Below are 26,488 nucleotides of genomic sequence, written 5' to 3' on the forward strand. Positions count from 1 at the left end.
GCCCTGGATGGAAGAACTCATCCAAGGAGTGAGGTTACAAGGGGAGCGAGATTTCAGCCTCAACATTAGAAATAATAAACATCACATGTGCATTTAACTTAAGTCTCTACAATCAGAGCCCGGGACTTTCCCTTAAGATGTGACTCTACTCTCACTTTTAATCTTCACAACAACCAACAAAATTAATAGAAGCTTAATATTCAACCAGGAGGGAGTAGACCCGGCAGGCGAGCAGGAGCTCTTCACAGCCATCCACCCTTTTCCATTCTCCACTAGGGGAGTATCTCATAGGCATAATGGTGTGATTGCCCAGGTGTTTAGATATAGGCTTTCCTTGTAGTTTCTTCCTTAAGACTGGCTTGGCGATTTTTTAATATTAGAGTATATAAAAATAATGTTCATGTTTATATGTAGAAGACTGTGTGTATTCTACTTTGTGGGTGATTTAATGGTTGTTTTTAAAGATAATTATGAGTATTTGCAGGTTTCTTCTTACCCAAAGGCTTCAGAACACAACCCTCCAGTAATATGCAGCGCCCCCTGAGTTTTTGTACAAAACCAGAGAACTGTCCACCGATGGACGGAGCTTTACACTGATCAGGTGTTCAAACAGAAGCCATCGGCCATGGCTTTTCCTACCTTGAGTGATTCTCCATGTAAGGTCACTCCTCAGGTTTCTTCTAATAGTAGATTTTATAAATGTGAGTAGTAAAAATCTAGAAATAAACTTTCAGAATCATTAAAGAGAGTGGATGGCAGCTTGATGCCGCCAAGGTCCCCCCCACCCCCGTACACACACCCCCTACAAAAACCCCAAATTTTGTGAAGAATAAGAGGAAAAAATAGACTTTAAGAGGAATTATTCCAAGCCCAGTTGCATTTAAAATAATTTATTTTTGTGGAGGTAATTGTGTGTTTTTAGCACAAAATGTATTAGGCAGTTTCTCTTCATGTTGAGCCCCAGGTCATTTGTTTATCTTATAACAGCTTACGCAGTCACATGAGTGCTGAACTTTCTCCCTTTATGTATGACTCCTTTGCTAAATTTTGAAAATATTTGGTAAACTAAAAATACTTCTAAAGTTGTAAAGTACTTCAATTTAGTGTCTCTAAAGAATTCAGTTATGTTTTTCTTATACTCAAGTGAGCACTGTTACAAATAATCAAAGCTTTGATTATTATATACAGGGCTTTGAAGTTTTCTGGTAACAGTTGTTTTCTGGTAGTAGTAATTGTTAATTAATGAAAATAGCTAACATTTACAAAGTGCTTTCTGTAGGCCGGGCACTGTTCTAAATGCTTAATAAATATGAGTTAGTTTAATTCTCACAACCTCTATACAAGGTGAATACCATATAACACTATTTTATAGACGAGGAAACTGAGGAACAGATGAGTGAATTAACTTGCTCCAAGCCACAAAGTTGTTGAGTAGTAGAACTAGATTTGAACTCAGGCAGTTTATACTCTGTTGTCTTTCAAAACGGTTCTTGCTGGTGACGTTAATTCAGACTTAAATGCTAAAGAATTGTTACTCTTAAATAGATGTATCAGTCATCTTTTACTACAATAGTGCTGTGTAACAACCAGCCCCAAGCCCAATGACTTAAAAAGATAAGCATTTATCCCAGAAAGTGCCAGTTAACTAGCTGGGTCTTTAAATCTAGGCCAAGACCCGGCAGAATCAGCTAGTCCTGCTCGTCTGTGTACAGTCAGCCTCAGGGGGTTGGTGCTGGACTCATACACCTACGTGGCAGTTGGCTGGCAGTGAGCTGGCTCTTGAGTGGGTAACTGGGCCACGTGGCTGTCATCGCGAGGTGGTAGGTTCTGAGAGACACAGACAAACAGACTTTGAAGCCTCACTTCCATCACATTCTGTTGACCAGAGCAAAGGTGCCAGGCCAGCCCAGATTCAAAGGGTGGGGAGTTCCACTCCACCTCTGAAAGGAGCTTTAAAGTCACATGACAAAGTGCTTGGGTTCAGGGAAGCATGAATAATGGTGGCCATTTTTGTCATCAATTTACAATACTAAAAATACCCCAACCTTCTCCCCCAAAATGCAGGCTGCTGCCGAATCAGCAGAAGCCCAGACCATTCGTTCTGTTCAGCAGACCCTGGCGTCCACCAATTTGACCTCCTCCCTCCTTCTCAACCCTCCTCTGTCTCAGCACGGAACAGTGTCGGCCTCCCCTCAGACTCTCCAACAATCGCTCCCTAGGTCAATCGCTCCCAAACCCTTAACCATGAGACTCCCCATGAACCAGATTGTCACTTCGGTCACCATCGCAGCCAACATGCCATCGAACATTGGGGCTCCGCTGATCAGCTCCATGGTGGGCTCGGCGTCCTCCACCCAAGTGAGCCCTTCAGTGCAGACCCAGCAGCATCAGATGCAGCTGCAGCAGCAGCAGCAGCAACAACAACAACAGATGCAACAGATGCAGCAGCAGCAGCTCCAGCAGCACCAGATGCATCAGCAGATCCAGCAGCAGATGCAGCAGCAGCATTTTCAGCACCACATGCAGCAGCACCTGCAGCAGCAGCAGCACCTCCAGCAGCAAATCAACCAACAGCAGCTGCAGCAGCAGCTGCAGCAGCATCTCCAGCTGCAGCAGCTGCAGCACATGCAGCATCAGTCCCAACCTTCTCCTCGGCAGCACTCCCCCGTCACCTCCCAGATTACATCCCCCGTCACCTCCCAGATTACATCCCCCATCCCCGCCATCGGGAGCCCCCAGCCAGCCTCTCAGCAGCACCAGTCTCAGATACAGTCTCAGACACAGACTCAAGTACTATCGCAGGTCAGTATTTTCTGAAGACGCACGTGGCAGGCGGATTTGCGCATCTGGAGAAGAGTGGCGTCCGAGAGTAAACCACGTGTGGCTGCAACTCGTGAGTCGGTGTTGGTTATGCAGAAATGTGTAAAAGATCACACGGTCCTCTCAAGTGTCTATTAGATAGGCAATAAGAACTACAGTGTAGCTGAGAATCATCTTCTAGCTGACTCTAAACCACTTTGTTTTTAAACAAGAAAAGCTGTGCTCTTTTATGTGATGCCTTTTTTTTATTTATTCAGGCTCTACCTACAATATGTGAATCAAACCGTTTAATGAATCCTGGGACATACTGATGATTATAATAAACTGGCCTCTCTGAGTCATAGCAAATGGCCTTATTTCTCCCGAAGTGAAGAAACCACACTTCAAGGCGACTGGAACTTCCGAAGCCCTAAAAATAAAAAGCACAGTCGTAACTACCTGAAATACGAAAATCCAGTTTCATACAAACATTTGTATGACGTCAATCGTTGATGGCATTTTTTTTGTCATGAAAAAAATAATGTAAATCACAGACTTTTGCCAAAGCTCTTATTTTTTTCCTTAAATCTCTCCAGAAAAAAAAAAAAAATGCAAGTGATTAGTTTCAATTATTGACTCCTTTTCACTTTTTACCCATGACTTCTCCAAATCAAACCACAGTATATGTTGTAACAATATCTATGACCACTGTTAGCCCATTATATTCATTCCAATTAGAAGAAAAGAATGTGAATATTATATTCTGTGTTTTGAGTGACAAGTTTCGAAAATGAAAAACACTGTATTTTTAAAAGGGAAATGCACTTAAATGGAGACAGTTATTACAAAAGTTAAGATTTAAAAAAAAAAGAGCAAGAGTTTTTATTATGATGTAATACCGGTAGAATATTTAAAAGGCGCACCGCATCTGAATAATCAATGTAAATATTTTCTTTCAAAGTTGTAAGTTTTCATATCATGTGTTGTAAAGTTTTCATAAATGAGGCTTTAACGTAAACACTGGTGACATAAACCATTCATTGCTACGTTGCTTATTGTGTTTTTATGCTGTTTTATACTTTTTTATGAGTTATGATAGCAGCAATTAAGTTGTTTGTATTTTGCTTAACTAAAACAAAAATGCTTTTATCTTGCTATAGAATAAACACATTTCAGTAAAAACTGCAGACTGTATTTTGATGCAACAACCAGGCAACTACTGTTCACTTTTCAAAATAAAATATGTCAAATTTCACTTTTGGTTCCTTGAGTATGTAGAAGATGGGGGAAATAGGTCCCATACCAACCTGTGTTTGAGCCCAAGCATCTCCTTCCATTTTCAACTGGAAATAAGAGATTCATAGCCAAGTATGTGGATTGCATGGCCCCAAACCAGGGCCTGTAAAAAAACAAATAAACCGTTAGAAATAGAACCATTAGTGGAATTCCCTGGCGGCCCAGTGGTTAGGACTCCTCGCTTTCACTGCCGAGGGCGCAGGTTCAATCCCCGGTCGGGGAACTAAGATCCCGCAAGCTGCGCAGTGCGGCCAAAAAAGAAAAAGAAATAGAACCATTAGAAATTTTTTATGATTATCATTTTGTTAAGATGCAAGGGCAAGGTAAGTATAGAGGGAAAAGCACTTGTCTTCTATGTGGGGCTTGGACTAGCTGGCACTGTGTTTTTATTGCTGTTAAAATAGATGGTGAGTGCTAATTCTTAAGCCAAAATAATTATTTCAGTGCCCATTTCTTCCCCCCTTATCCTGCTCTGTAGTGACTCCTTTTTGAGAACAGTGTGACCACTATCCCCAGTTGTCCTGCATGATTAATTACAGCATCTGTCCTGTCAGAAGCTATAATGAAGAGGTCTTGATAAAAATTGCAAATTACCACTGGCAACAGTCTTCAACTGCTTATGATAAAATGAAAATTAAAAACAGCAAGTGTCAACCCTGACCAGAATCCTAATCTGGAAAAAATTAGGGTGTGAGTAGTGGTATCCATGGCTACTGTGTGCAAGACATTCAAAAAATAATGGAATATGGATTCCTCAAAGTTGTTGTTGTATTTCAAAGAATATTTACTGTATGTTGTGGGCTATGAATAATGAATTCAGCTTTCAATATTTCATAATCTTCTCATCCCCTGCATTATGTACAAATATTGAACAGCAAGAGATTCTAATTATAAATTTATAGATTTCTGGCTGTAGGAAAATTTATGTCTAAATTGAAGCTTTTCATAAGATGTATTAGTTGACAGGTATCAGTGTTCAAACAGTCTAAGAATGATGCCTAATCGCATCTACAAGGGAGCAATTGTATTCCACAAAGAAATGAGCTGGCTTGCATCAAACCCATCAGAAGCAGAGCTGATGGTAAAAGATTTTCTGTGAATTGAAACTAACATTACATAACAATAAGAACCATTTTATATTCTGTTGTGAAACCTTTAGACAAATGTCTTCAAAATTAATTGCTAAACTACATGTGACAGTAATTGTGTATTAGTTCTGTAATTGTCATTTTGAAAAACCATGAAGTATTGCTCGGGAAAAAAAATGTCACTAGTGATAAGACTGAATTGCAAATGAAGTCTGTTTTCAACTGTTTGCAGTTAGAAGCAGGTGTTGTATCATCTATTAAATGATTTTTATAAATCTTGGGTTTTATCACATCTGATTAAATACTGCTAAGCCATTGATGGTCAATTTCAAGAAAAAAAAAAGCTTAATTACTACAGTTTAAAGCATTAATCACCAGGCAAAACTATGTCTTGAAAATGTCAGAAAGCTTGAATCATGAAAAGAATTCCCCAACCTTGTTACCATATTATTCTCAGGATCCGATAAAACACATTATGAGTCAACTTGTATTTCACTTTGTACACAGGACTGGTTCCTATTTCTGAGCCATAAGTACGTGGTGTACTTTTACAGGTCAGAAATGAATCAAGGTAATGAAAAATAGGCATGAGCAGTGTGGTATCTGATTAGCGGGTCACCTAAACGGCCTAACTGCTTTCCCTCTTAAGTGGTCCACAGACATTAACGAGCCCCCCCCCCCCCCGCACCCGGTCCTCCACCACACACCTTTTCTCTCCCCTGCCATGTGCACACTATTTTATTACTCTGGCTATAAACAGACTCTCTTTTTTGCCTTAACCTGTCCTGCCTTATGATGAAAGAAGATAAGGAGTTTTCGTTTTTAGCTGACACGGGGTCATTAGCTCCCGACTCAAAGAACAGAAGCTTAAATGCCTTCGTGCAGCATAATTTCTGCAATATATTACCACCCGACGGAGGGTTGAAAGCGTTCTAGACAGATGGATTAATATCTCAAGTTTAAGTAGCAGTCCTCTGCTGTGTCCATTCAGACATCTGAATGGTTTCTTTCCCATTTCTCACTTCATGGAGCATTTTTCAGCACTGGACTTCCATCTAACCTTTCCTTCGCCCCCGTCCCCACCCCCTTTGTCTGGCTTTTGTCTTGCAACAGCTGTTATTATCGTTCTTGGTCAGCTGTGATTGCTAAAGGCAAAATAGGACCAGATGGTGTTTTGCTATGCATGAATGCGCGGTACAGGACTCGGGATTGAATAGGCCAAGCTTGAGTGGTGTCCCCGCACCACCTGCCTGCCTGAGCTGCGGCACACACATCGCAGGAGCATGATCCGCCTCAGACCTACTCGCATCGGATGCGAAAGTGGGGAGCTGGGTCCGCACCACCTGCCTGCCTGAGCTGCGGCACACACGTCACAGGAGCATGATCCGCCTCAGACCTACTCGCATCGGATGGGAAAGTGGGGAGCTGGGCTGGAGTTTCCCCGTATTTATTGATCTTCCATGCACTCACAGAAGAGCACAGTGTACAGTCAGTTTGAGTGAACTGGAGATGACACAGCATGGGCATGTAAGCTATCACTCTAGAATTCTGGTTTGTTTGAAGGATTTCATTGCTCCCCCAAACACACGCACACACACGCACAGTAACAGCAAGGTAGGCACAAAATGTCTTTAAAAGTCTGTCTCAAATAGTAGAATTAAGGGTCTGAGCTGAGGGTTTGGAAGAGGGAGGATTCTTCAAAATGATCTTTTGTGTCAGTTAATAATGCAAGGTAAAGAAAGGCTAAGACTCTGATATGTGGAGAGAGCCCTAACACTTGTAGGGTATCTGTCAAAAATTTCACATTTACAAGAGATGTGCGTCACCTGGAAAATCACACAGATACACAACCAGATTAGAATCCTCTTAGAAAATGTTCTTAATATTAATGAGTTTTTCTCCTCATCCTCTCAGACACAGTTCGCTTTGCTGACTCTCCGACATCACCCTGAGAATAAGCACTTTCCCTGAATTTTGAAAGTTGGTGAATGGGTTTAACCCATGTTGACTGTGATCCTACAGGTGTGTGGGTTGTATGTGCTGGTGTGTTACTAAGGAAAAGCTTAACCATCCAGCAAACAGGGAGCCAGATATGCAGACCGACAGCTCTATTTGCCTAAGGCCCTAATTACTTAAATTTACTTCTGCTACATGCAAAACACTATGATAGGTCCCGAAGGAGATGCAAAAATAAAGAGGGCCTTCTGTTGACTTTGTATATGTTTGACATTTTTCATAATACATGTTAAAAAAGTAAAATAAAAGCCATCCTTAACTTTAGGGGCTTTTATTTTTTCATTGTTGTGAGGGAAAGCACCCAGTAGTCGATGAGCAGTGTGCCAACAGAGAACGCATGTGGGTTGTTGTGTGTGCGTGTGGTGGTGGTTTTTTTGGCTTTTTTTTTGGTAATCTGAGAAAAACCACAATTTATTTAGAAAGGGAAGACATTGCAATTGGTTAGGGGTATTAGGAAAAGCTGCATGGGATTACTGGCATTTAAGATGTGTCTTAAAGGTTAGGTAGAATTTCACCAGGCCGAGATAGAAGTCCTATCCTGGTAGAAGAAGGAGGCATCTCCAGACAAGGGGGAACAGGAGAAGAGCCACCTGGGTTGAAAGCACAGGCGCCATTAAAACAGCAGTAGAGAATATAGCAAATAGGGACTTCCCTGGCAGTCCAGTGGTTAGGACTCTGTGCTTCCACTGCAGGGGCTTGTTGGGAAACTAAGGTCCCGCAAGCCACACGGTGAGGCCAAAAAAACAAAAGAGAGAGAGAATATAGCAGCTTGGACACACAGTGCTTTGGGGGTAGGTGAGCAGGAGAAAGCGCTAGAAAGGAGGTTTGGGATTAGATTTGTAGAAGTTCTTGTACGCCCAGCCGGGGACTTGTGCTTAATTCAAAAAGCACTGAAAGTGTCTGAGTAAGGAACAGTAGGATCAGAGTTGATTGAATGCACGAAGGATTTTATCTTAACTCACTTTTGAGAAGGAAGTATCCGGTTGGCACTAAAAGCCAAATGAAAAATGGAACAAGGTTCCCACTTGAAGACGTATCTCAATATTTTAATTATTCACATAAATAAATAAAGTGACGCGCGCTTTCACACCACTCCCAACTTCCTGGTGCAGGAACATACCATCGACAAATCCGAATCAAGGCATCTTCGGTGACAACTGCAGAATAAGCCTCATCCTTATATTAGCATCCAGAGGGAGATCCTTTTCTGTGTTTCTGCTGTGAAAAGAAAGCTATTTTCACCACTTTTAAAAAGTGCCTCTCGGTGCTTGAACTCAAATGCGATGAATGATAAAAAGAAGGCCTTGCTTTTTTGCTTGAGTAAAACCTCAGGCAGCACTGGGAGGGATGTTGGTTATGGTCTCAATTTAATTTCAAAGAAGAACGTTCACAGATAGAAAACGTGAATGTGGATGTACACTTCTTAGCAGAGGAATAATGCTTTTTTGTAAAACATCTCATTATATCCCCAGCATTTATATAGTGCTGTGTACTTTTCACAGCAGTTTTCTGTGTATTCTCTCATTTAGTTCCCTCTCTAGATAGGACAGGAGTGAACCCCATGTCACAAAAGGAAACTGAGGCAGAGAAGGTTGTGACTTGTTCCAGTATCTCTTTGCTTATAAGAGACACAGTCAGAACTGGAATGGAAATCTTCTCCTTCTAGACCTGTTATTTCATTTACCTTCTGATATTTGTATAAGTATGGCATATATATTTGACATGTGTTTATAACTGTCGTATATTTGTATGTAGGATGTGTAAATAAACATGTGTGTGTGAATAGATGGGTGATAGATAAATATAAATAGATAATAGATAGATAGATGGCAGAAATCCATCACAGTACCAAAGAGAATAATTAATCCATGTTTTCCTCATGGCTAGTCAGGCAGTAAACCAAAGTGAATGCCCCCTAGCCCGTGTTCTCAATGGGGCAGAATGCCACATGGCACTTTTTTCAGTGTGAATACCTTCCAGTCTGATTGTTTTCCCTACCAAGATCTCTCTGTAATTATTTTGCATTCGGGCAAACAGCTTTGACTAGTGGGCTTCGAACGTTGGGGCTGGAGGTGCCACAAAAGTGCCAAAGCATAATATTTCTCTATGTGTTTATAAATGGAGGAAAGAGCAGGTTTCAGGGAACATTGAGATGGGTAAACACCAGGTAGGTGTGCATTGTTACGCATTATTTAAGGAATCTGGTGAATCAATATTGAACACGGGAAATCAATGACAGGATAGGGAACACGTCTCCCTAGGGATTATGGGTAGTTACCCTGCGCCCTACTACTTAAGTTACCTCTTCATTTCCAAGGCCCCTTGCCAAGTAGGGTGTGTTTTACTACAGGCCACCACTTGTCAAAGGAAATATAGGAGTAAGGACCTCCAATCCCATGTCCTCTGTCCACAAGATTTTATTATTGTCTTAACTTTAGATGAACAGAGTTCTAAAGATACCTTGAAAACAAGCACTTGCTAAGGTTAAATAAAAATGAATGACGTTCTAACATATTCATCCATAATACCAGGCACCAGCATTCTGGTGAACGAATATTTTGAGGCTTTCATTCACAAGGTGTTTGAGTGACTTATACAGAGTCAACAGGATCATGGTTATTTTGAGATCCAGGTCTTAAGTTTATTTTCAGATTTTTGGCCTATTTTTTCTTTCTGGTCAGTCTGCCTTGCCTCCAAGGATCTATTGTTACCAAGTAAGAGTCTTTTGATAACATTCCTTGTTTTTTTGTTTTTTTTTTCTTTCTTCTTTTTTTTTTTTAACATCTTTATTGGAGTATAACTGCTTTACAATGGTGTGTTAGTTTCTGCTTTATAACAAAGTGAATCAGTTATACATATACATATGTTCCCATATCTCTTCCCTCTTGCATCTCCCTCCCTCCCACCCTCCCTATCCCACCCCTCTAGGTGGTCACAAAGCACCGAGCTGATCTCCCTGTGTTAAGAAGCAACATTCCTTGTTAAATGTCATCCCTCTGACATGCAGAGGGAGCCTTAATTTCCAGTTTGTCACAATGAGCGAAAATGATGCCATGCTGTAAACCTGTCTTCATTGGTAATTTGCAAATCTGATACAAGATCTTTGCCCAAATCATTCAGTCCTGCTGTTCCACCCTCACCCTTTCTGCCCACTCTTAATCCTCTCCTCTGTAATTCATATTGAGTATGTGGAATCCCAGGGGACAAATAATAGCGTCTGAGGAAATTACCTACATACAGTCTGACCTCTTGTGTGCTTTTTTGGATGCCAAATTAAGATATCCATCTTTGGCCGTTTGGACAGTTACCTGGAAGGACTTGCACCATTTTCATACATTGTGTCCGAAGGCTGGCATAACTAGCATGGAACTTTTTTTTTTTTTTTTGCGGTACACGGGCCTCTCACTGCTGCGGCCTCTCCCGTTGCGGAGCACAGGCTCCGGACGCGCAGGCTCAGCGGCCATGGCTCACGAGCCCAGCCACTCCGCAGCATGTGGGATCTTCCCGGACCGGGGCATGAACCCGTATCCCCTGCATCGGCAGGCGGATTCTCAACCACTGCGCCACCAGGGAAGCCCTAGCAGGGAACTTTTTAATGATATTCAGAATATTTTGGCCAAGGAATGTGAGTACAACTACAGTTCTTTCCAAAGCAGAACCTAATTCCATGGGGGAAATGCACTATCCTTTTGCATGTAGAGAATAAAATCATCATTGTTTATGCTAATTGGAGAAAACTTCTTACCAAAAAATTATTACATTTTCTTGAAGCACAAATTCTAAAATTTTAGCAAGAAGATCAGGACTTTCTATCAGGGAAAATTTGCAAGACGTTAATATGTTTAAAAGGTGGCAATAATATTTGCTTCTAGATCTTCAAGAGCCCAGAAATGTGTATCTGGGGCTCATTTAACTGCTGGACACAAGTTACCAGTCAAAGCAGAATGACTTTTTAGTGTGGGAACAAATGATCTTTTTGGGATTGGGCTTAATTACTGTGAAGAAATTTCTGTTTATTTGTTGGTCATGTCTGAAGTTTGTTTATTGACAAATAACAACTTATTTGTCCATTGGGGACAAAATATGTACATTGTTCATATTTTGGACAAAATATGAAGGTCAGATTCTTGAGGTGGCTAGGTAATTGTCTATAGAGGTTTAAATTCTTTTTTTTCTTTAATTTTTTTATTGAAGTATACTTGATTTACAAGAGGTTTAAAATTTTTTAATTTTTATTTTATACTGGAGTATAGTTGATTTACAATGTTGTATTAGTTTCAGGTATACAGCAAAGTGAATCAGTTATACTTATATCCACTTTCTTTTTTAGTTTCTTTTCCCATAGAGGTCATTACAGAGTATTGAGTAGAGTTCCCTGTGCTATACAGTAGTTCCTTATTAGTTATCTATTTTATATATAGTAGTGTGTATATGTCAGTCCCAATCTCCCAATTTATCCCTCCCCCTCCTTCTACCTCTGGCAACCATAGGTTTGTTTTCTACATCTGTGACTCTATTTCTGTTTTGTAAATAATTTCATTTGTACCACTTTTTTAGATCCCACATATAAGTGATATGATATTTGTCTTTCTCTGTCTGACTTACTTCACTCAGTATGACACTCTCTAGGTCCATCCATGTTGCTGCAATGGCATTATTTCATTCTTTTTTATGGCTGAGTAATATTCCATTGTATATATATATACCTCATCTTGTTTATCCATTCATCTGTCAATGGACATTTAGGTTGTTTCCATGTCTTGGCTATTGTAAACAGTGCAGCAATGAACACCAGGGTACAAGTATCTTTTTGAATTATAATTTTCTCCAGATATATGTCCACGAGTGGGATTGCTGGATCTTACGGTTTAAATTCTTGAACCAAAAACTGTTCAGAGCCCAGAGTCGGGTTTTTTCAAGTTGCTCTTCCCTTTCATTGTTAAAAAGTTTTTACATAGTGAGGAGCATCTTCAGGGGAAAGCTTCATTTGGAGATTTCTGGAGGAACAGTCTGGCACCCAAAGACCTCGATACCACTTGACCAAGCGAAATTCAGGAAGCACTGCTCTTGACCAACTTCAAGTGCTTAAATCACCACCTCATATATAGAAAATGAACAGAACTCTGCAGAGCAAAGTAAGTACATTCAATGATAAGCAAAACCTCTGCGGGAGCATGCCAGTGGTCTGGGCATGTGGGCCACGATCCCCACAAAGATCCTGAGCACACAGGTAACTAAGCTCCGAGTCAAAAAAAACAAAATGGAGCCCGAGAAGAAGGAGATCATTGGATTCATGGGGTTTGTGGGCGCCCGGGCAATAGCCATGAAACTACTTGGCTCCAGAACTAATAAGCTATGTTTTGTAAGCCTGTGTTCTTAGAACAACTAAGAATTTTATGTTTGATACAGATGGTGTTTATATAGAGTATACGAGCTCAGCGTGAGAAGTAGTCATAAAACAGACTGGGGTTTGGTATAATTATTCACAATTACTATTGTATAATTGGATGCCATAACTATTATATAAAAATATTTTAAGAAGTAGACTCTGCTCCTACTTTCACAATAGTTCTTAACAATAAGAGACATATGCTATAAACATTGTAACATATTTTATGATGTTTACAAACTTATACAAGGTTTGGCAAAATTGCAAACATAAAAGGCCAGGTTCTCTTTTTTGCATCCTTGGGAGACCCACTTACCCTAACTCACCTCCAGCAGTAGGTTCACTTTCTAGTCACCCACGGGGCTTCAGGAGCTTACTGCATTAAGCCACCCAGATGAATGGGTGGACGAAAATAACTATTTTAGCAGGTAAAAGAAGAGAAAAAAAAATGGGTCTATTCCGTGGAAAGTACTCATTTCTTCAGCTTTCTCCAAACCAGCAAAAGAAAGTTCTGTTGGACCAAATTGTGGCCATTGCACATCAGCCCAATGCTTATTTTAATGTTTCTGGATGGAATTAGTGAATCTACAGACATCCCATCATTATATACATAAAGACCCATGTCTTCTAAAACGAAAAAAAATGATGAGCCTAGGTCCCTATCACCCCTAAGCAAAGCAACCAAAAAGAAAATTCATTAGGGTTTTAAGAGAAACTTCATTTCCTCTTAACTGCATTTACAAAGCAGGCCTTCATTTACGAAGAACTCGGCGGCTCTTCTTGCAGTAGAGCATGGAAAGTAAATTACAGAACAAAAGACTTTGGTGAGAGACTTGTTTTCCAACACATGTGTATTGGGCATGGAAATGAATACAGCTCTCCTGTTGCCCCTCTCTCTGACTCATGGGTGGGCAGCCACTGCTGAATTTTTGCCTGAGACTCTCAAAGGTAACTGCTACGCTTTGATGACTGGAGTCTTTATTACAGTAGGATCACAGGTTTCCAAGGTGCACCGTGTTATCATTGAGAAGTGAAAAGCATCTTTCCTGTCTGGACACCTCTCTAGTTTCCATGATTCCTAAGGCAGAGGAGTGGGTGCCAGGCGGGAGACCGTTATTCGTGCACGTCCACCACCTGTTGCCCTAATGATGGTGCCCTTGAATATTTATCCACCAGGTACCAACAAGCATGATGTCTGTGCCTTAGCAGCCAGGGAGAGTAAGTGTTACCTCTCTTGTTATATCGGCAGCCAATACTTAATGTTCCAAGTCTGGATTGAAACAACCTGTTTTAAGTACGGTTTCCAAAGGGACTGCTTCCAATCGTCCTCCTTGGCCCTAGAAGAGGAAGGTATTGAAGTATGGCTTTAGTACCGTATTATGCCTGTGTGCAGCCCCAGCCTTTCAGAAATTCTCAATCGTCTTGCTGTTTCCTACACCTGGCAGACGACCAGGAATGCTCCTGATTCCATGAGAGCAGCAGCCCGTACAATGAGCCCTGAGATCAGGTTCTCCTGCAAAAGAGAATATGAATGCTTAGTGAGCAAGGATGCTGGGGTTTTGCCTACTTGGACCTGGTCTTGCACACTCCATTTATTTCTATGTAGAACGTATAACAACACGTGCATATGTACTGCTAAGCTTGATCAATATATCACAACTGTTTTCTGGTTTTTTTTTTTTTTTTTTTGGCTGCACGGCATGCGGGATCTGGGTTCCCTGACCATGGATCAAACTCGTGATCCCTGCAGTGGAAGCGTGGAGTCTTAACCACTGGACAGCCAGGGAAGTCCCAACTGTTTCTTTATGATTGTCTTGTGTGGTGTCCCTTATTTCCAACCTGGCTAAGTTCTCTGGTACAAGCAGCCCAAGGGACTGTTAATAAAAGAGAACAGCTGTCCTTTCTGATGTTAACCCCATAGCTTAGGATTTTATTTCCAACACCCTACCTTCCATTAATAGCTCTCTGTGAATGCGTTACCTATTAATCAGTCTTACCTTTTCATGTTTACAAATTGGATGGGTTTTCTCTAATCTCTATGAAATAGAGTATTTATTTTACTTCTTACCTTTTATCCCACCATCTCATTGGTTCACAGGTAGGCATAATATTACCCAACTGAGTCATTCACTCGTGCATTTGTTCAGCAAATACTTACATGGTGACTTCTCTCATGGAATTATATTGTGCTGGGGATATGGTTTTATTAATTCAATAAGAATTTGGGTATCAAATGCAGTGGATGAAGAGAAGCAGGGAAGGGAGATAGGGAGGGTATCAAGGGATGAGCAGAGGATGGACTGCAGTCATGAATAGAGTCAAAGAAAGCCTCACAGAGAGAGTGATGACGGGCAAGGGAAAAAATGGATGTCCATCTGGGGGAAAAGCATCCAGGCAGGGAGAATGGCAAGTGCAAGGGCTCTAGACAGTTGGTGTGTTTCGGATGCTGCAAGGCGTCCAGTGTGGCTGCAGGGGAATGAGTGTGGAAGAAAGCAGATGAACTCCAAGTGGGAAGCAGGGAGTCAGGCCGTGTAGGGTGGTGGTCCTCAGTCCTTAGAGTGGATCACAATGGCTGTTCATTTCTTTCCGGATCACACAATATCAGGTGTGATCATGACATTGTGCTTATGTTGGAAAAAAATGAGTCCTTGGCTTTTCATGCTACTTACTGAAATATTTATAGATAGAATGAGATGATGTCTAGGATTTGCTCCATAATAATGCAAGATGGGGCTTCCCTGGTGGCGCAGTGGTTGAGAGTCTGCCTGCCGATGCAGGGGACACAGGTTCGTGCCCTGGTCCGGGAAGATCCCACATGCCGTGGAGCGGCTGGGCCCGTGAGCCATGGCCGCTGAGCCTGCACGTCTGGAGCCTGTGCTCCGCAACGGGAGAGGCCACAACAGTGAGAGGCCCACATAACGCAAAAAAATAAAAAATAAAAACAATAATGCAAGATGGGGGATGTGGATGGGGATGGGGAAAGAACACATTTGCCCATGGGTTGCGAGATGTGGGAGCTAAGTTGTGGATGTCAGTATACTTTCTTTATAATTTTGTGTATGTTCAAAATTCACCGTAATAATAACAAAAAAAATAAACCACCTGGGGAACCTTTAAAAACAAATAACAGCTCCAGTGATTGGTGTAAGTGGTTTGGGGTACAGCTTAGATGTTGTTTTTATTTGTTTATTTTAAGCCTCCCTAGGTTTTGTTAATTTCCTATTCCCCTGAGAATAACTGGTATAGGATCTTCTAGGCCATTATTAGGACTTGGGTTTTTCCTCTGAGTGGAAAAGGGAGTGAGAATTTTGAGCAGTAGAATGACACAATCTGACTTATGTTTGAAACAGATCACTCTGGGTTGAGAATACACTATAGGGCAGCAAGGGCAGAAGCAAGGAGATCTAGGCAATTATAGATGAGAGTAATTATAAAACAGTTTGGTGAGGGCTGTAATAGAATGTTGGACACATAGAAAGGTAGGCTGAACACACATATTCTCACTTACCCAACCACTCCTGGACAATGAGGGACATTCCAAAATATGCTAGGATGATTTACTGTGAAAGGGTAATGGTAATTCAGGTATTAGCTAGAATACAGTACGTGAGTGTAAGATGACCCAGGGAAATTCCCACAGCAGGAGAACTCACTTGTCCTTTAAGACGTCTGACTTCCTTTACCTGAGGCAATTATGTCCCAGTTAATTTTCCAATCTTTGCCCTATTTCTGATCTTTAATGAGAAGGGCAAAGTTAAAGGTTAGAAAGAAGAAATGCTTTTGGAGTCCAATATGGAGAAACTTAGCATCTCATAAACCATCTTTCCCTCACTTGTGAATGTACAGAATGCTTTGGAGTTCAGCCAAGCCAATCAGTCTTTCAATGACAGTCTAGCGTATTTTCCCATATGACGGACTCTCACAAGTAGAAGTGGAGCGTTTCCCATCGTCCTGGCTTGTATCTTCCAAATATTACTCTCAGCAAACCTTCAATAAACCTTGTTCAATCCACATCCATCCACTGAGTGTGCCTTCTGTAAGGCCATGTATTGTACTTAGTGGGAATAACTTGCCTAAGATGCAAACCCTGTCTTTAGGGAGCTTACATTTTGACCTCCCTCTCCTTGAACCAACCTCTGCTCTTTAGAAATACCAAATAAGCACCTAAAGATTCTTTTAATTTGTTGTGTAGGTCACCAGTGATTTTACGTCGCAGGGACTACACGGTCCATGTCTTACACATGACCATTTGTATTCCCTCACCACCAAGGAAAGTGCTAGGTCCACAAAAAATCCTTAAAGATGTTGGTTGACTGATTTCTAGATAATTTCATGAGAAATCAATAGTAAGACATTTAAGAATAGTTCATTCCCTAACAGTTATTGCAGAGGGATGACAAGATGATTTCAGCTGATCTGAACTAGCCTCTGGAGCATTGGAATAGTTCTCCAAATCCAACTTACCAAAGAGCACCTGAGAAGGGGAAGCTGAATTCGTTAGATTTCTCAGTGGCACCAAAGAGGATTACAGAGTTGAGCAAAACACTTAATGCTATGTCAAACTTAGGCCCTTTCCGCCAGGTCCATAAGGGGGAAGAAACCCAGCTTATCTCACTTCCAAGAAAACCTCCTTTTACCTTCCATGTTGATCCTTCTCTTTGTAGCACCTCAACCCCTTGGTATATCATTTGATATACTGACCCTCTTCATTGCTTTAAGTAGAAGTGACCCCATACCTTGTGCACGCATGAACATTGTCTTTTCTTTCAGGGACAAAGCAAATTTTGGTGGAAGGACGATGCCTTCTACTTCTTTAGAAGCCCAGAACAGGTGCTCAATAGATAGTTTTTTGTTTTTCAATAGATAGTTTTTAAAGAAACAGGATTGACAAAGTGCATTATTCTCTTCATTCCTGTTTTAATTAGGACTCTCAGTTGCAAGAGATAGAAACCCAAAATCAAACTGGCCAAGGGAAAATAAGGGAATTTATTTGCTTGAGTAAATGAAAAGTCCAGGGACAGGACTGACTTCAGGCTCAGCTGGTGCCAAGAGCACAAGCAAGTCATAGACTAGTCAGGGCTCATTTTCTCTGTGCCTTTGCTCTGCTGTCTACTGTGCCATCTGCATCCTCAGGTTCCACTCACTGACCCTTGGAAGTACCAGCTCACGATATCCTTACTGCTGGCATTCTCAACGGAACAAAGGATGTACTCTCTCACCATCCCAGGAAAATCTCACTGCGTTAATTTGGTTCTGATTGGGTCTCGTGCCCGAGCATAAACCAATCACTGTGGACTACTGCAATGTCCTGCTCTGAATGGTTAAGCTCAAGTCACCTGTTCATCCCTGGAGTGGATAGATTCAACTCCCCTAGAAGTATCAATACATGGACTGAGAACAGGGAGAGAAAGTTCCCCTAGGAAAACCAGAGTACTGTTGCCAGAAGGAGAGAGTGCACACTGGATGGCATGAACAGTGCACGTAAAATACTTTCTGCAAAGGAAATTCTTCTCAGAGAGTTGGCTGATACAATGCATCTAGCAGGAGTCCAGGGAAAGTGTACACTTGCTTTTGCTGTGTGCCAAAATTAGTTTTCTGGCTTTGGGAATGTGCCTTCAGCCTGCCTTTTAAGTGAGGACTTTGCCTAGAGTCTATTCCAGTAGTCTGTCCCTCAAAGTGAGGCCATGTAACCTGCTGATTGTTCAGATTCCCTGTCCTTGGCTTTACATATAAAATAAGGAGAGAAATTCTTCCCTGCAACATCCACTGAAACATCCAGGCCTCACTTGCCTCCTCCCATTAGGTTCCCTGTTTGGCTGTCGAATAAATGATTGAACATGGGACAGCACTTAATCTTCCAAACAATAGCTCTCCAAACATCCAACATCGTCAGATGCTTTTCTGGCATTTGAAATTACGCCTGCAGCAAAGCCATCTATTGAATGTTCACTGTGACTAAGGCCTTGTGGACAAAGAAGACTGTAAAGTTGCCATTATTGGCAAAATCAGTCTTTGTGGGGCCTCCTGGGGGAAGAGCAGAAGACATGGAAGGTAACATCCCTAAAGCCAGCTAAGAGTGGGGCGTGGGTCTGTCCCAAGCTTGTCCACTGACTTGATGCTTTCCATATAGTGCAATAGGGAGGCATTCCTATTTGGGAACACTTCAGGGTGTGGGCCTGGGGATTGGGGAGAGGGGTTGGACCTACATAACATAAATGATGTCCCCGATGTTGCATTTGTCACTGTAAGGCTCTATGTTTTGATTTCTTTCCACTTGCTCTATCCAAACTCCTAATCCAGATTGGATTTGCAAATGGGACATTTCCTCCAACTTTCCAGCACAGTTATGTTTCATAATTTTAAAAAATTGTTGATATAATATTTCAGAACTCTGGATGCATTGTAAAGACCTGATAATGAATTTCTACACACTTTGGCTTATTTTATTGGTGGTCGAATGACTTAGTGGTGGTTTCCCTGCTGTTCATGATTTCTCCTTCTGTGGAACTGTCTCTTGATGCATAGGACAGAGTCCTCTAACACAGCCCTTCTGGTTATAGCTGATGGATCAGGGACACCTGTTCCCAGGTGAGCCAATCAGATTATCCCTTCCTGGAACTGCCAATTGGAACAGAGCCAGAGGGCCAATGGAGTGGAATTCATATTACCACTTTTCGGTGTTTCTTAGTCTTTTCTGTTAAGTATGCAGATTTCAGGCTATTCCCTGAAAAATTCTGATATAGTAGGTCCAGATTGGACCCAAGAATCATAGTTTTAACAAGGAATCTTAGGTGATTCCTATCATCACGTTGATTTAGAAAACAGTTGTTAAGAGAAGGTCTTGGAAGTTCCTCTATGGGATCTACATAGTAGGCTTGGTTCTTCCTTCCCAAATTCTTGTGAATGTTCAACACTTCATTCCACAAATAAGCCAAATGCATTCTCCTTTGTCTTTTAATTGATCAGAGTTAGTTTTTACTACTTACAATGAAAGGCTGCTAATATGGAAATATACCGTGTCTTGAGGGACCAGCCAAAAGGTATTATATGCTGAAGTTAGAGGAGGAAAGACGTTACCGATGAATATGAAGTAGATGGGTTAATGGAGTAAACCCACTAGCTGGTTAAAGAAGATTCCGTTCTATAGTATGCCCTCCATTCATTTGCCCTAGAAAGGAGAAAAACATGGTAAATGAGGGACTTTGACCCTTTAAGCAAATGAACAAACTGTAGCTATTGTTTTGCAGACCTATGTGAACTATTATTATGCATCTGCTGCCTTATTTTGCTTCCTATCATTTTATTTTCAGAAAGTTGCCAATGCCCCAGGCTCTCTTGGTCAATATCCCCTTTGTGTGAGAATGAACGTTCATCTTTGGATGTAACATTGATGTATGAGATAAACATGTGGCTGAAAAAAAGCACCATGATCCCCTGTGTGACAGCTGGGTCAAGAAAGGCCAGCAGGCCAAATGCCTTGACTTGAGCACATAGTCGGTGAGTTCTGTTTTCATTCAGTTTCTTAATTCCTAGGCACTGGGCGGTAGCTTATGCCTACTTACGTGAGGTGAGTCTACTAAATGCACATGGATGTTCTTGCCAAAGGACAAACTCTAGTGGTCATGTTACGTGGCTAGTTTTTTTTTACTTAACCAGAAATCTCTAGCTAAGCTTCAGTCTTAAACACTAGAAGATTTGCAACTCAGGGAGCTTCAAATTAATAGCAATGCAACAAGCAGAGGTTTCCCAAATGGACATTATTTTTGTAAGAAGGAATCGCTTTATACCAGGAATGTAATGTATGCATATTTTAGGATCCCAGAGTACAGAATATCTGCAAAAAGATATGTTTCTTTTTTTTTTTTTTTTTTTTTTTATTAATTAATTTATTTATTTATGGCTGTGTTGACTCTTCGTTTCTGTGCGAGGGCTTTCTCTAGTTGCAGCAAGTGGGGGCCACTCCTCATCGCGGTGCGCAGGCCTCTGACTATCGCGGCCTTTCTTCTTGCAGAGCACAGGCTCCAGACGCGCAGGCTCAGTAATTGTGGCTCACGGGGCCAGCTGCTCCGCGGCATATGGGATCCTCCCAGACCAGGGCTCGAACCCGTGTCCCCTGCATTGGCAGGCAGACTCTCAACCACTGCGCCACCAGGGAAGCCCAAGATATGTTTCTTGAATTGAGTTCTACAACACCAGTATACTTTCTCTTTTCTCTGTTCCTGAAAGCCAAACTTTAAAGTAGCTTTCATCACCCCCTCTCCAATATTTGGTATGTGGATGGGATTCTAAGTCACTCTAGATTTCCCTAAAAATACTAGTTTGGACTTGCCTGACAGTGTGACTCTTGGCAAACCGAGATAATTTGATATAAAGTAACAGTGTCCACTGTAATATATCAACCCTTTCTTCTTATTCCTCAACACTGAACTGCCTTTTTGTCCCTTCTCACAATGACAGCCTGCTATCAATTCCAGCCAGGAGAGCACAGCCTGGCTATGTGGCAGGTAATTAGTTGGCTCTATACCAGCAAGAGTTGGTCATTTTATTAAGCGTGTTCACATCTTGTTAGCAGTTCCTCACCAGGGCCCATCAGCATTGTGGCAGCTTTAGTTTGTTAATCTAATATTAAGGCTCCTGGGTAATGAGGAATTGAGAAAGAACATTCAAATGGGGCAATATTTGCTGTCCTTATTTTTGTATTGCACCTGAATATCTCATATCAGCTTTATGAACCCACTGTCAGGAAGCAGTATCATCTTGTCCTACTTTTAGTCCCTATCATCCTCCCCATAAAAGTGTCATCAGGGCTTCCCTGCTGGCGCAGTGGTTGGGAGTCCGCCTGCCGATGCAGGGGACATGGGGTCGTGCCCCGGTCCGGGAAGATCCCACATGCCGTGGAGCGGCTGGGCCCGTGAGCCATGGCCGCTGAGCCTGCGCGTCCGGAGCCTGTGCTCCGCAGCGGGAGAGGCCACAGCAGTGAGAGGCCCACATACCTCAAAAAAAAAAAAAAAAAAAAGCGTCATCAGTCAAAGTTGCTCAAAAAAATACCAGAGTGGAATTAACCCCATGACTTCTGAAAAGCTTCAAATCTCGATGTCTCTTCTGCTATCATGAAACTGTCTTTAATCTACGTTTATGGATTCTGCCACCTCCCACACCCAGTTTTGTTGGTAGTTTGAGAAAGTTGATGTGTGCCTTAGAGTGAATTATGACTTTTCTATTTTTCACGTGTTAAATCATGATTTCACGTATGGACAAGACTCACCTTAATTTTGGGGTCATCAACCTCAATATCAAATTTGGCATCATTTCATCTATTCTTTCCTATATTTGTAGTGAAATACAGTCTGTAAGGTTTTTTGCTTGCTTAGTAGCTATTCCTCTTCTTTTGGTAACTGAATCCTGGTTTTCCCTTTTCTATGTGGTATGGGTGTCAGTGACTCCATTCTTTTTTTTTTTTTTTTTTTGTGGTACGCGGGCCTCTCACTGCTGTGGCCTCTCCCGCTGCGGAGCACAGGCTCCGGACGCGCAGGCTCAGTGGCCATGGCTCACGGGCCTAGCCGCTCCGCGGCATGTGGGATCTTCCCAGACTGGGGCACGAACTCACGTCCCCTGCGCTGGCAGGCGGACTCTCAACCACTGCGCCACCAGGGAAGCCCCAGTGACTCCATTCTTGCCCCAAAGATGGACATGTGAAGCAGGCCTGGCCAAACAGAGCATCACATGTTACTGGTCACAGGGTTAGATTTAGAGATGAGCATGTGACTCAGTCACAGTCTAGATCTCTAGGGTTGGAAAAATCTCTTTGTTAACTCAGGTTGCTCAGGAACAATCATAAGTTTATTGCAGCTAACTCTAGGAGAGACACTCCAGGGGTGAAAATGATGTCCAGCCAAGGAAAGTAAAGCCAAGAGATGGGAGAGTCAACCTGAGTCTGGTGACATGATGTAGGTCTCTGGATCCAGGTGCCTGCATCATAGATTGGACTTCTCAAGTCTTCATGCCAATAACTTCCCCTTTCTCCTGAAGCCACTGAGTTGGGTTTTGTCATTTGTAGCGTAAGAGTCCTGACTAATGCTTATACGTCTTTTCATCCTGTTTCATATGTCCGTTTTTCCTTCCCTTTCCCAATCCATTGTATGCATCTCTGTCAAAATCTGCTCATCCTCTATTATTGAATTCACATATCCCTGCTTCCAAAAAGCATGTTTTCCTGATATTTCCTCTAGTCAAGATGAATTGCTCACTCCTCTATTTTTCCACCAAAAATTCTCTATGGCATTTTTCACATTCACCTTTCACATTTCCATCTCCATTTATTGTTAAGCTTTCTGTATCCTGAACATTTTAGATATTCAATAATGTATTAAATTGAAATTAATACCTTTGGAGGCTGTGAGCACTTTTACCTTCTTAGGAAACATTAATTAGATTAGTGATGAGTCCCCAAAGCAGCATTTCTGAAACTGAATTGTGGAATACTGTGTACTTTAAGGTACTTGAGTAACAAGTATTCAGCTATTAAAAAGGTCTCATGGTCAAATAAACCTGGGAAAGTTATTGATAGTTAAACAAAATTGAACTGTTACTTTTTAGAGCCTTTATTCCACCAGTGAACAATATGACACTGCAGCCAGGATGGGGGATGTGGCTATGAATGATATGGGTATTAGTCAGGGTGCAGTCAGGAGACAGAAGCCATAGAGTAATTTGAACTGGGGAGGTTTAATGTAAATAATTATTAACTAGTTTTAGGGGATAAAGAGAACTCTATCCACTGTCAATAAACATTCTTATATATTAATTAAGGGCAACAATATGGTATATGTGTGTTATTAGTTCCTTAATATTTCTGTAAAAATAAGAAAATACAGATGATGGGACTCAGTGTGGGGTAGTAGGCAGTGTTTGACTCCGGAACTAGATGGATTGAAGTTTGAACATGAATCTTGCCTTCATTACTTACTAGCTCTGTGATCTTACTCAGCGCTCATTTCCTTATCTTTAAAAGGCAATGATAACCCTTTCTTTGCAAGGAGGTAATACAATAATGGAAGTGTAGTGTTATCTGGCACAATGCCTTGCACATAAAGGTCCAATGGTTTATAGATATTATTTCAATAGGATTGAGTTTTCCTTCCACTTTGTTAAAAACCCACATAGCCTAACACCCCAAATCCTTATAATGATCTAAAAGGCTTTATATAATCTGAACCCTGACCACCTCTCCATCCTGAGTTACTACCATTCTCATCTTACTCACTAAAGGAGCCATGCTGGCTTCCTTTCTAGTCTTCCCAAGTACTAAGCTTGTTTGTGCCTCAGGGCCTTTGCACTTGCTACTCCCTCTGCATAATATGCTCTTTGAAAAACCTGGCTCCTATTCAGTCAAAATCCCACATCACTTTCTGTTAAATCACTCTATTTTATTTTCTTTATGCAACTTAGCACTCTGAAATGATCTCATTTATTTATTTGTTTACTTGGATATTCCCTGTCTCTCTCCACTAAAATGTGAGCTCCCAAAGAACTAAAACTGTATCCTTCTCAGTGACTCCTGAATCCCTACTATATAGAATAGTCCCAGGAAATATTTGTTGAGTGGATGAATTTTTATTAGTCATTATCTTTCCTTCCTATTTCAACAAACATATCTAAATCAGTCACAGTATTTCATTGAGATCTGAGTTGTAATATGGATATGGATCATTTGGCAATGCACAAATGATGAAATTGAACATTAAAGAGGTAGAGATGCTAAGAAAGAGGAAAAGTCATGAAGAAAATCCCCAAACTTTTTTTCCCCAAAGTAGTGTAACTGATTTTCAGTGTTTACTTCAGGGTTCCTTTTCAGCATTTATTTTTTTCCTCTATCATCAATCACTGTCAATTTGAAAAAGTACAATACTTAGGGTCATTTATCTAGACCTATTAGAGTCTAAAATTATACAGCTTCAGTCAAATATATGTGAATAAAGACTGTCATTTCTGATTAATGACATGTGACTTGGATGTCTCACAAAATCATGTGTGCCATCCAAGCTTTACAGAAAGGTTTTTATGTAAGGTCTTCCCCTAATGTTTCTGCTTTTCCCTCTAAGAATCCTAGAGGATCTGATTTTTCCATAAGAAAAAAAGGGAATGTTTAATGATGTCAGTTGTAATTGTTACTCAGGTCCTTGGTTTGCTGGACCAAGAGTGCTTTTCAAGTTGAAATTCTCTTCCACTGGATGGTTAGGCAAGCTTATGATGTTGCTGTTTTGCAATTTTTGTTGCCAACATAGCCTTCCCTATTATTGAAAAAATAATCCATGTAAGACACTAATCTTATTCAGCTGATGCAGAAAAAAGAAAAAAGAAGAGTGAAAAACATGCCAATTCTTTGTCAATTACACTTTCCATGATTCATCAAGTCTCTTCTTGAAGCATAAAATTCCACTTCAGCATAGTCCCAAAAACATGGAAAAGAAAGATTTAGAAAGCAAACCCTGAAGGAGAAAAAGCCAGGAAATAATAAAAGAGGAGAAATTTTTCTTATGAAGTGACACTGTGTCTACTTCTCCTCATTGGTATCACCCGGTCTCTTAGACTAGTTCCACAAAATCACTTAGAGAACCTTTTTCACCCACTAGGAATATAAGAGGAGACATTAGCAACCATCAGTCACGTGCCCCTAAGGTTTGAGCAAGGTAAGTGGCTAGGAGCACATTTGGGGGCTGGGAATGCTTCTTCCCTTCCCTTGATGTTTCCTTCAAGGTGGAGGGAACGCTTCAGATGTGGCACCTCTGGTTTTCTCCTCTCCATCCCTTCCTTGGGGAGGGAGAGTGACATATTTGATTGTAAATATGAAGGGAATAACTGGCTATGGTAGGCTCAAATCTGACTTTATTCCTCTTGGGGGTGACCTGTGCACAGGGAGCCTGATTTTTCCGCTTCTCCTTTCACTCCAAGGGAAGCTCCTCTGGCCCATTGCTGCCAAGACTAGATAGTTAACTCTTTCTGATATGGGCTTTAGGATTAGTAAACTCATGGGACTGTCATTCCTGATGGCTTATCTTCCACCTTGGTCTCCATTAATTTCATAAGAGGGATGTTTTGGCCTTTATCTTTTTTCTTTGTCTCTTCAACTTACATAGATGCCAGCTGTGGTTGGGGGCTCTGTTTTCAAGGACCTCCCTCTGAGATTGAAACAGGTGTGTCCTCTTGGGTCATAGCAGGAAACTCACATTACATTTGAAAAGTCCAATAATATCTTGGTCCCTTCTCAAGTACCCTATGCATAGTAAGCATCTTTAGCTTATTTTAAAAAGTGTCATACAGTAAATTAGGGAGTCTCTACTATGTGCTAAGCTCTATTTCAAGTCTTGATATGCATACAAAAGCTCAGTGAAACATGGCTTCTGCCTGCAATATTTTACTTAGGGTTAAAACTCATTTTTTAGGGCTTCCCTGGTGACGCAGTGGTTGAGAGTCCGCCTGCCAATGCTGCCAATGCAGGGGACGCGTGTTCATGCCCCGGTCCGGGAAGATCCCACATGCCGCGGAGCGGCTGGGCCCGTGAGCCGTGGCCACTCAGCCTGTGCGTCCGGAGCCTGTGCTCCACAATGGGAGAGGCCACAACAGTGAGAGGCCCGCGTACCGCAATAAAACAAAACAAAACACAACAACAACTCATTTTTAAATAAAAGGCACAATAGGCCATAAGTAGCTGAAACTGTTTCTGGGTTGGGTGCTATGCGTTCAGAAGAGAGAAAAGTGAAGCTTAGAACGGATGGAGGAGAATTCTTAGAGGAGATGGCACTGTACTTGAACTAAAGCTTTAAGGATGAACAGAATTAGAATGATGAAGAAGGGGCCATATTAGCCATGGTTGTCTTGTTTGCAAGTGGTGGAATCAAAT

At 41.4% G+C, this 26,488-nt stretch overlaps 1 protein-coding gene across 2 annotated transcripts in view; it reads left to right on the forward strand.

Moving 5' to 3' along the window:
- Positions 1-2,817, forward strand: part of TOX3 (TOX high mobility group box family member 3) — a gene marked incomplete at both ends in the record, with an annotated part of 105,773 nt that extends 102,956 nt beyond the window's left edge. For both annotated transcript variants that reach the window (XM_082607645.1, XM_082607646.1), the window contains one exon: positions 2,065-2,817. In XM_082607645.1, coding sequence (XP_082463771.1) covers positions 2,065-2,817 — 753 coding nt within the window. The remainder of the gene's footprint in view (positions 1-2,064) is intronic.
- Between the last annotated feature and the right edge of the window lie 23,671 nt (positions 2,818-26,488).

This window comes from Mesoplodon mirus (assembly GCF_964341445.2).
Source record: "Mesoplodon mirus genome assembly, chromosome: 19".
In the NCBI taxonomy this organism is placed as follows: Eukaryota; Metazoa; Chordata; class Mammalia; order Artiodactyla; family Ziphiidae; genus Mesoplodon; species Mesoplodon mirus.